Genomic DNA, 12,006 nt, shown 5'->3' with positions numbered 1-12,006 from the left:
AGCGTACTTCACCCCCTGCCCATGCAAAATAGCAGCGCTCCTCCTAACCAAAAAAATGAATCAGATCTTTGCTGTAACAGAGCATTTAACATCATAATATATCATTAGTTAGATTTGTCCTTAAAGTTCAGATTTATTTGTTCTTGCATAGAAAGTTGCTGAAAGTGCTGGTTACATCACAGTGATAATGGGCCATTTGGAATCTGAGTGAACAAGACAAGTGTGTGTTTATCACCTTAAATAATCAATCACAATCGAAGATTGTGAAATGATTAGCACAAGTTTTGAGGAAAGTGAATAAATTAGAGCGAAGGAATTAAATGTCAACTCAAGTTCAGAAGGAGAAATAGAAATGAATAAAGGATGTTAGTGAACAGATGGGTTTTTTCCCCAAACAATTGACAATGGTTTCATTAGACTCTTAATTCCAGATTTTTTTAATTGAATTCAAATTCCACCATCAGTGAAGGTGGGATTCAAATCCGGGACCCCAGAACATTACCTGGATCTCTGGATTAATAGTCTAGCAATAATATCATTCAGCCATTGCCTCCCTTAAAATGATACTATTCAACTCATAGATATTGCCCAAAGGTTTGGCTTCATGAATACCTGCCTCGTGAAGGCAGATCTCAGAGACCAGCAAATGCAGTTACCTGTTAGGCACCAAAGAGGGAAAAAATGTCAGAAAGGAATAGTAGGAACTGCCAATGCTGGAGTCTGAGATAACAAGGTGTAGAGCTGGAGGAACACAGCAGGCCAGGTAGCATCAGAGGAGCAGAAAAGCTGACGTTTCAGGTCTGGACCCTTCTTCAGAAAAGAACCCGAAATGTTAGCTTTCCTGCTCCTCAGAAAGGGAAATAAGTTTTAGATTACTAACGTTGTTAAAATTTCCAAAAACAATTAAAATGGGAACAAATGAGAATAATTACAAATATGAAGTTTCTAAGATGGTTATATTTTGGGACTTTAAGGTAAAATGTGGAATGAAGAGGGTCAGGAAACCTGCTCTGATTCCTGCTTGACAACAAGTTTGAGAATCTTGTTTGTTAAAGAATAACATAGGGGCCTTTACTGAAAAGAAGCTGCACGATGCTCATACTTGTAGACAATAGCAGGACAATCTGTGTGGACTATGTATAGACTGTTTGTCTGTAATTCGAACAAGTATGTGCTAATAAATTGTTATACTTAAAACCGTCTATTTAATTTCAAAATACAATGGAGTTGGGGGTGTAAAGGATATCTAATCAGCATTCCTATCTGGATAAAAGGCCCATGTTACCATGGCGGCAACTTTGAAGAGGTCAGAACAAATGATCATGTTTCAGATTTTCCCACTATATCCCAGAACTTGATTGATACAGTGAGCCTTCAAAAATCAGTGAGCAAGAGCAGAGAGGGAAAGGTGGCCAGTCCCAGATGGAAAGCAGTGAAATTTCTGTTTATATTGACCATTTGGAAGGCAAGTGGAATCTCACACTAATTGGAAAAACCAAGGAAAGATGTTGAAACTTGAAAGGGTTAGAAAAGATTTACAAGGATGATGCCAGGATTGGACGGTTTGAGCTATAGGGAGAGGCTGAATAGGCTGGGGCTTTTTCCCCTGCAGCGTTGGAGGCTGAGGGGTGACTTTATAGAGGTTTATAAAATCATGAGGGGCATGGATAGGGTGAATAGACAAGGTCTTTTCCCTGGGGTGGGGGAGTCCAAAACTAGAGGGGAAGGATTTAACGTGAGAGGAGAACGATTTAAAAGGGACCTAAGGGGCAATTTTTTCACGCAGAGGGTGGTGCATGTTTGGAATGAGCTGCCAGAGGAAGTGGTGGAGGCTGGTACAACTGCAGAATTTAAAAGACATCTGGATGGGTATATGACTAGGAAGGGTTTAAAAGGATATGGGCGAAATGCTGGCAAATGGGACTAGATTTATTTATGATATCTGGTCAGCATGGATGAGTTGGACAGATTGGTTTGTTTCCATGCTGTACATATCTATGACTCTATGACTTGGGTAAGTTCTTAAGGATTTAAACAAGGCTACAAGCGTTGCCCACCTTTGGTTAGAAGGAGGAATCTTCAAAGTAACTCACATTGTGAAAGTCTGTTTGGGGCTAGGAGTCACTTGGCTTGAAAAGGAGAAAAGTAAACAAGCCATACAGAGCTGAGAATAGCTATGGATTAGTTTGTGGAGAATGAAGTATCCACTTAAGCAATAAAGTATGGTACAATTGTGGTGTGGATTTTCCATCATTTTAAAAATCAAATGGTAGAAACGTTTCTGTAATTTAGAGCATGAGTTCCACACGAGAACATCTAAACAATTTTTTTCAGCTTGTTTATTTGAGTAAAAGTCTTAAAATTTTAAATCTTGTTGTGTAATCCACCCAGTCAGAGTCATACAGCATGGAAACAGACCCTTCGGTCCAACCAATCAACGCTGAACATAATCCCAAACTAAAACTAATCCCACATGACTGCTCCTGGCTCATATCCCTCTAAACCTTTCTTATTCATGTACTTATCCAAATGCCTTTTAAACGTTGTAATTTTGCCAGCATCCATCACTTCCTGAGGAAATTCATTCCACAAGAAAATCATGCTGTGTGTAAAAAACTTTCTCCTTGTGTCTTTTCTAAATCTCTCTCCTTTCACCTTAAAAATATACCCCCTAGCCTTTAAATCCCCCATCCTAGGGAAAAGACACCTACCATTAACACTATCTGTATCCCTCATGATTTTATAAACCTCTATAAAGTCACTTCTCAGCCTCCTACGCTCCATATGGATGCAGTTGTTCTTAACATAGAACACGTTTATTACACAAAAGTGAAAGATAGTGATGTCGATGTGAATACAGTTTAGAAATTTGTAAATTCAAATATATTTTTGAGTTATTAGCATTATGCTCCGAGTTAATGGTAGTATTGAACAAGTCAGATCCTAAAATGAAACCTGGCCTAACAGATCATATCTATTTTTTATTAAGTCAGTTAACCTGGTGGTTAGGCACTGAAATATATTTACATGAGGCTGCAGCTGTTCTATATCAATAGAACATAAGATTATTGCAGAAAGGAACAAAAAACAAGTTCTATGTATATGTACATATATATAGTATATAATATATATATATTTCTAACAGTAACATAATATATATATGTTACTGTTAGAAAGAACTGAAAAGGTTTCAACTTGTTTCCTAACATCATCATTACAGAGCCTCAACGGAATTTAAACTTCTATCTCAACTTTTTAGATTTCTACTCAACTGACTCTTTCCAGGTTCTTTCACATTTACTGTGAAGATTTTGCAGAAAATCATCAAATTCTTTTCTGAGTCTGCTGACATGAATTCTTCAGAAATCTGACAGCTTAACCTTTCTCAGTTCTAATAACTTGCAGATTTCTATCAAACATTCCTGCCCTGGAACCTACACACTAGACACTTCTGCCTGAGTGAATGACTTCCCTGAACTGTCCTGAATTCCTGCGAGCAGAGAAGCTAAAACTTGCTTTTGGAACTCAACCCTGATGTTGTCGGAACTAACTTACTTCTGAACTGAACTGAAAACAAACGTTATGGTCTTAAAATGTTTACACTGTCAAAAACAGTCATGTTATTAAAAGGGCACTTACGCCTGAAATGATGCAACAATTTCATTCATACATCAGTGGTGCAGCTGAGAGTGAGGTTCTGTTATAGAGACGTTAGTGGAGGAACTCAGACAGCAATGTTTAGATATTGCCATCAAACTGTGCATCTGCTCTTTGCCTGATATAGCTATACACTTACACTTAAATAATGGCAAGTCCCATTTGCCATTTCATTGACAGCACAAGTTATCCATTATTCAATTTCCTCCACAACCAATTGTGCAAACTAACAAGAGTACCCACATAGCCACAATGTAACAGGGAGAGACCCACGCCCTTGGTTCTCTACTCAAATATTGTATACAACCCCACTGTTGAGGCAAAAATCTGATGCATTACTCCCACCACATTGAAGCAAAGTAAACACCCTCCCATCACAGTGAAGAAAAAAATTACTGCCCTTAATAAGCCAAGCTCTCTTACCTCTTCTTCCCCAACTGTCTCCAAACCTTTTCTTCCTCTTCCCTCATTCATTTCTTTTTTTCTCCTTATCAATTTCTTTCTCTCCCATTCCTATTTCTCTCTATGTTTGCTGGCTGTCTGCAATGAGCAGTTTTCAGTATACCCTGGAAACATGACCCCAACATTGTCTGCAAAACAGATTGCATTTACATGATGGTTTCATTTGTGCACAAATGTGCTATGTAACAAAATAATATAGTTGCACGCTTATTGTTCCCTTGGAAATTGTCATTTTCATCTAGATACTAAGGGAATGTATTTCATTTTGCAGAATGAGTGAGGGAAACATTGAGGTAACATCTCTATGCACTGTCACAAGCTCTGGAGATAACATGTGACCAAAATTTGAAGACACCTAGATCTTGTTGACTTATTGGTTAGGACATGATGCAGATAACCAATAGAGACTTTTTTTTAAAAAGAGGAAAATAAGTTTAGGTTACATTGGTGCACTCAATGCTTTGTCAGCAGGCAGGCATATAGATTAGTAAAAATATCCTGTCTCCTCAAAGAGGTAAATATGGTGTCACTTTGTCAACACTTTACACAACCTTACAATATGTCATTATTATTTAATGTTTCCTCAACAATAGTATTTTCATTTGTCTCCATTTTCTTCCTTTTTCCACCCATTTTCGGTGCCTTCTTTCTTTGCCTCCTGTTAGAAATCCCAGGAGATTTTATCCTTCCAGCAACAGTGCTAAAAAATTCATTGTGACATCTGATAATATTCAGCATCCAAGTTTTATTTTAGCTACTTTTCTCTCCCCTTCACTGTCATCATCTCCTTGTTCAGATAGGATCCAAATTGCCTTGCTTCTACCACAAACATTATGTACATTTTGTTTGTTATGTGATGTGAGAATCACTGGGTAGGCCAGAAATTATTGCTGATCCCTAAAAAGGTAAAGGAACCACAGTCATACCAGACCATAGGGCTGTTCTCTCAATAGAGAGAGATGACTGGTGTTGGTTTAACTTGAGGGTCACCACACCTCAGGCGAAGGTAGAGGTTGAGAAAGAGAGTTCTTCATGATAGCCTCAGCAGGTATGTGAAACAATATTGACACCACTCACATTGCAAACCAGTCATCCAGCCAACTGAGCTAACTGACCCCCTCCCACCCCATCCCCAAAACAGCCAGAATGAAGAGCCAACCATGTTGCTGTGATCTGGAGTCACACGTAAACCAGACCAGGTGAAGATGGCAGATTTCCTTACATAAGGGACATCAGTAAGCTAGGTGGATTTTTCCAACAGTGTTTATGTGGTCTCCATTTGGCTAGCTTTTAATTCTAGATTTTCATTAAATTCAAGTTTCATTCTCTGCCATGGTGGGTTACGAGCCCATGTACACAGAGCATCAGCCTAGGGTTCTTAATTACTAGTCGAGTTACATTACTATTATGCCACTGCCTCTCAATTATGAGAATTAGCAAGTTGTTTCATCTGATGAGTCACAGCCAAGCTTAATCACGTCAGAACCCTGGACAATTTTCACCTTCCCAACCTAATTAGATCAAGGTCATCGACAGCACCTTTATCACAACAGCTGAGATCAGCTAAGTCACCAAAACTTGGAAATGTTGATGGCTAAATTAATTCAAAGAATAAGATGGGTTAGAGTAAAAATTCTTGAGTGAATGTTCTTTTGTGTGGTTTTAGGGCAACATCTGAAAATTTGAAATCAAGACAGCCTAATTAAGAAGGAAAGGTAAGAACTCTCTTCATGCTTCGGCTTCTATAGAACTCTATTTGTTGCATGCTAATGCTATATATATAGTAATCAGAGGAATACCACGCTCAGGACTGACTGTTATGTTGTTCAGAGACAGCGATCTACAGCTCTTCTCTCTTTACTCTAACTGACTAACTCCACACACACTGTGCTATCTATACTTTGTGAGAAGCAGCTCTGTGACATTATCATAGTACAATATCTATGGTACTAAAGCTTTACACATCAAAGATGTTAATAACTGAATAACCTGTGATCTTTGATAAGTGCCTGAGCATTTCCTGTAATATTGCATTGTATCTGTGAGCTTGTGATTTTTAAAATTTGTTACAAAGGCTTTAGAATTCTCATTTTGGATTATTTTTCAAGTAAATAAATAATAGAATGTATTATTTCTCCTTGGTGTTATATTTAAGTGTGGTTAATTTCCGGAAATAATCTCAACTTTATTGTTCATTTTCCATCTCTTTCTGAATTTGCTTGATAATTTGTGAAGCTATTTCTGGTAAAATTCTTCATCATAAATATTGTCCAAATCTTATGATAGGTCTTCAATTATGCTAAGAAAAATATAGCCTTGATTGTTTGTCATTTGTGCTCCTTGAACTGGTGCTACCATTTCAATGTCTGTCATAGTAAGAATTATTTAGTTAAGTTCAAATCAATCATTTAAGTTTTCAGTTTATTTACAGTGTTGTGCTTAGTAAAACAGAGTGAAGCAAGGGCAATGAAGTTGGTGTGCAAGATGTGAGATCAAAGCATTAATAAACACATTGAATGAGGAAGGACTATAGTAATAAAAAGCAGAGGGCCAGCAGAATAAAGAAAGAATGGAACTATCAGAGACACAGATTATTGGAGAGGATGACTAGTGTGGTGACAGTGAGATTCCAAAGTCAGTTTAGAATTGGGGTTGAAAGAATAGCATGAACTGACGTAATGCATCAATTGTGAATTCAAGGAAGGGATCTTGAGATTAAAATACAATAAGTGTCTGAAACAAGAAGAGATGTGAAACAGGGACAATGCAATTGATGCAAAAGTTAAACAACAAGCTCACTTGAGTGCAATTTCAATACCAAGGATTTAAAACTATATCATTTCAACATTTTGATGCATTTCTATTCTTCTGAAACTTTTCATTGGTGCAGGCATTTCAGTTTTATGTAGATTGAATCTTTTTAATTGTTTACACTTTATTTTTTATGAATGAGCAATTCAAGTACCTGCCTTTTTAGTTTGAATTTATGTTGTTTTATTGAAAAAGATGCATGGTGACAATTTTTCTCCACAAATAATTTGCCAGTGTTCTTTTGACTACAGAAGCAAATTGGCTTGTCATGAGGAAACAGTTCTACAGAAAACATTTACATAGAATCATAGAATTTTACCGTACTGATCAACCGATCATGTCTGTACATCCCCAAACGAACTACCCTATCTCTGTACCCTTCTAAATTTAGCACTTTCAACTATATATCCAGCTGTCTTTTGAAACCTCCTATGGAATCCATCTCTAACACTCTGCCACGCAGCACATTCCAAATCAGAACAACTCCCTGAGTAAAGAAGTTTCTTCTCATCTCACTTCTAGCTCTCCAGCTGACAGTCTCGAAATTGTAACCCTTAGTGACTCAAATATCTACCAGTGGAAACAGAATATCTTTCTGTCAAAATTGATCATAATTTTGAATACCTCAATAAGGTCACCTCTTAATCTTCTCTGCTATAAATTGAAGTCTTCTTTTGCCCTTTATTTCAGATACACACTTGCTGCATAGATAATAATTATAGTCCAGGAGTAACAATAAATCAACAATTGAACTAAATAAATCCACTATGACAAGACAGTTAATGCTTAAAAATCATTGCCATACGATGAATAAGTGACGTTACATTACAAATCAAATGAGATGCATTGTTGCAGGAATGAAGGGGATGAGCTACAAATGCATAGAAGCAAAAGGAACAGGATTAGACAAATAGCCCGCTGAACCCATCCTGCCTCTCAATTAGATCATGGATACTACATACTTCAGTTTAATTTATTTCTGTTTATTTCATACCCTTTTCAAAATTAAAATGTTTTTTGAGGTTTGAAGCCCCAAACTGTACAGGGTACTACAGGTAGTGTCCGGCCAAAGCATTGAATAATTGAAATATCACTTCCTACTTATGTATTCCAACATAAAGAACATGCCTTGACATAAAGGCCAACATTCATTAGCTTTACTAATTAAATGTTAAATGTCTGCACAAGCTTTTAATGCTTTCGTGGATGTAAGCATTTAAATATCTTTGTTCCTCCACAGTTTTCAACCTTTTTCAATGAAGAAAGCATCCTAGCTTGTTTTCCTCAGATATATAATGGAGTGACCTTTGTTATGTTCCAAGTGATCACTAATATATTAATTTTAGCAATTACAATTTGAACTTCTATTTTTTCTTGTTGAGAAAAAAATACTCATAAGAAATAAGTGGATTTTAGATGAGGCACGAATTGTTCTGTAAAAAATATTTATTTGCTAATACTCTTTGTATTACAAAATAGTAATATTAAGCAGGTCTAATATATGTACTAAAAAAAGGACAACCTGACCTACAATGTATTTGTAACTAAACAGAAAGATAACATGTTACATGAAGTTCATGTTTATGCCTAACTGAATTTGCACAAAGTAACCACAAATGATTACATTTTGGGCGCTGATGCTTTGATGAATATGAACTGTGAACATGAGGTTTCAGTTTAGTACTTTCCCGTTGTGTAAATAATTTAATGTGATGGCAGAGATTTTAAAATTGGTCATTTCGGCCTTATGTGATTTGCAGAAATATTGATTAATACATTAGTTCGTAGATATGAGTAATGACACAGAACTGTACAGCTCAGAAGAAGACCAATCAGCCCATTGCATTTAAGTGCATACTCTTTGAAAGAGCTATCCAATTATCCTCAGCGCCATGCTCTTTCCATATTACTTTAAAAAGGTTTACTTTTTGAGCCTTTTGGGCAGAGCAGCCCAGATCATAAAAATAAAATCCCTTATCCCTTATTATGAAAAAGAAAATCCCTTATCTATTCCTTGGTGTTTTCACCAATGATCTTAAATCTGTGTCTTCTGATTACTGACACAATTGCCAGTGGACAGTTTCTCCTTCTTTACTCTGACAAAAAGCCTTCATAGTTTTGAATACCTGCATTAAATCTCCCCTTAACCTTTATAGCTCTAAGAACAATGATCTCAGTTTTGCTAGTCTATCCAAATAACTGATGTTTCTTGTATATCAAAATAAATGTATATTAGTCCAATTTGATAGTAGGTTTATAAAGTTGGCTTATCAAACCATGCAATCTAATTTTGCTAATGTTCGAATCTGCTTTTGTAAGCATTCTTATATGGGTTTTTGTAATTTGTTACACTTAACAAGTTAACAATGTCTACCCTGCAAGATATCCAAATGTAGACCTGTAAAGAAAAAAACAATTTCTAAGCAAACTTGATTACATACTTAATGAAACATGCATAGAATTTAAAATATTAGAATAGAAGTACACAGTTTTGATGAATTTTGTTATTTTGGGCAGCTTTGATATGGCAAAAACATGATGAGGACCTTGTCTTGTTGGAATACAGCATCTTGTGATGTGTATTATTAATTAGACTTTGCCTGATATCTTCAGCTCAAAGCATTTTTGCACTGTAATTTGTTGGAAGGGCAAGATGACAATGATGTGGTGCACACAACAGGGAACCTGAGACCTTTTGGAACCATGGGACCAAAGTTTTACTGAACATTTGTTTCCACTTTTCATGTCATATGAAGAACAACATTGTGTTGACTCAAAATATATTCTTATAAAAGCAAGGATTTAACATTTATTGAAACATCTATAAAAGGATGAGGCATGCGTATTTCGGTGTTGTTTCTCTTGGTTGTTGAAGCAGTTAGAAGTGTTTCACCAACCTCCGACCTCATCATGCACTGTTATTTCCTGTGCCACCAGACCAATGGCATGTTGACATCGGAAATAGCTTCAGATCAGTTAACTTGAAACTACCATAAAAAAGGGACTTTTGAGGCTTCCAGCTCTATACCAGGTTAATACTTCAGACCGTCTCTATTTTGCAAACAAACTGCACAAATTCGAACTTTTGAGTGCGCCATCGACACTTGTGTGGATGAAAACAAGGAAATTGCTGAACCCATTCTTTTGGCAACTTGGCATAAGTTACTTCGAAGTCAGAGCAAATTTGCAGCGACCAGAACCGAAATGTTCACTAAAGTTGGAGTCACCGAGCAGCACGGCTACATATTTTCTGAGTATGCTCCCTATTCGGAGTACGACGATTATGTGGATGACACAGATGGAAGAATCTGTCCTCCTCAGAATTTACATTTCCTTAACATCGCAATCTCAATTCTCTACTACCTGATCTTCATCGTTGGGTCGTTGGGGAATATATTTGTTATCATAGTAATGATCTGCAAAGAGAGGAGGAGGAAGAGACTGGTAGATACTTTTGTGATTAATTTGGCCTTTGCAGATCTAATCTTTGTCTTCACCTTGCCATTCTGGGCAGCCTCAGCCAGCAGCGACCATCAGTGGAACTTTGGCAGCGCCTTCTGCAAGATCAGCAGCTATATTGTTGCTGTGAACAGGTATTCCAGCATCTTCTTCCTTACCTGTATGAGTATTGACCGATATCTAGCCATCGTGAAACTACGGGACTTCAAGCACATCAGAACCCAGAAATACGCCGTGACCATTAGTTTAATGATCTGGGTCTCTTCCCTGCTTCTCGCCATACCTTCCGCCTACTTTCGAAAACCTGACCAATTGAACGTGACCCAGTGCAGGGAGGACACGGATTCCCCCTTCCTCCGAATATTCAATCTGACCGCTGTCAGCCTGACCTTTGTCCTGCCCGTTATCATTATCCTGTTCTGCTACTGCTCCATCCTTGTCAAGCTCCGGCATCATTATGGCCACAGCACGAAAGCCATCCAGAGACGGGAAAACTCTCTAAAAATCGTCTTCGCCATCGTGTCGGCTTTTGTTTTGTCCTGGTTGCCTTTTAATGTGTTCAAAACGATCGCTCTGTATTTGCAGTTCCACAACACCGACCTGTCCTGCTGGACAGTAGTGAGCCGAGGTTTGGCCATTGCTTCGTGCATTGCTTTCATTAATAGCTGCGTGAACCCGATCATTTATGCATTTTTAGACCGGAATTTCAGGCAGAGAACTGGCTGGCTCACTTCTTATGTTTTTGCCAGTCTGGGCAAGAGAAGCGGTAGCTTTGGGTCTGGGTCAACACCTTCAGAGAGCAGCACAGTGCTTAGAATACAGAGTCTTCTGTCCCAACAGTGAATGTTATCTGTACACAAATTTCTTTTTTTAAGAAAGGTGCCAGACAAGCTGGTATTGCTGATTAAATCTGTCTACAGCTAAAATGTAAAGGGCTCTTCTTCGAAAAGGGATTTTTGCAAGCTTCTTATACAAATGTATCTGAAAATTGGGGAGGTTGAGCACAGCTCTGATCGACACAAAGAGCAAATATGTTGCATTGAATAGTTGACTTGAGTTTGTACTTTCACCGAGTGTCAAACGTCTAGATCAGCTTGCTCTGTCGTCATTGAAAAGCAATGCATGTTTCTTACCATGTAACCAAAGTATTTGGATCGCTTTTAATGTTTTATATCGAATTAAATAAACTTTTAATCAAACCTACCTTCTTTTTCCTTGGTTCTTGTTCTCTGCTGTCATTGCAAGTTTGAAACTGAAAGTTTTAAAAAGTAAACGAAACAGATTGCTTCTCAGAGGAAACTAGTAACAGACATGGAGCTATGCCAGCCACAAATGTGTATTTAGCAATTAACTCATTGGAACACGTTCCTCCATCAAAATATTCGAGAGCGAGCTCGTGGTGAAGGGATTTATGTATTCGGTATTATTAATATTGAATCTAATACACCGTATCGAGAGCTGCGGAGGTATTTTTGGTCCAAAATTAACGATGCTAAGAAATAACCAGGGTAATGAAAAACATTTACTCTCAGCCAAAAAATTAAAATTTTGTGGAGCGTGCTAGTAAACTTTGTAGATTTCAAATAATGTGGAACCTTTATACCTGTTCCCAGGTTA

The 12,006-nt window shown here is 37.4% G+C and overlaps 1 protein-coding gene and 1 pseudogene across 1 annotated transcript; both read left to right on the top strand.

Moving 5' to 3' along the window:
- Positions 1-10,132, top strand: part of LOC125486043 — a 102,310-nt pseudogene extending 92,178 nt beyond the window's left edge.
- LOC109912142 (probable G-protein coupled receptor 25) lies at positions 10,128-11,541 on the top strand. The gene has a single exon (XM_020511530.2). The coding sequence runs from the start codon at positions 10,135-10,137 to the stop codon at positions 11,230-11,232; it is 1,098 nt and encodes a 365-aa protein (XP_020367119.1). The 5' UTR covers positions 10,128-10,134; the 3' UTR covers positions 11,233-11,541.
- Positions 11,542-12,006: the final 465 nt, after the last annotated feature.

The sequence above is a fragment of the Rhincodon typus genome, chromosome 25 (genome assembly GCF_021869965.1).
Source record: "Rhincodon typus isolate 14 chromosome 25, sRhiTyp1.1, whole genome shotgun sequence".
NCBI lineage: Eukaryota > Metazoa > Chordata > Chondrichthyes > Orectolobiformes > Rhincodontidae > Rhincodon > Rhincodon typus.
The sequence above is the reverse complement of the archived record's forward strand: the minus strand, read 5'-3'. Positions and strand labels throughout refer to the sequence as shown.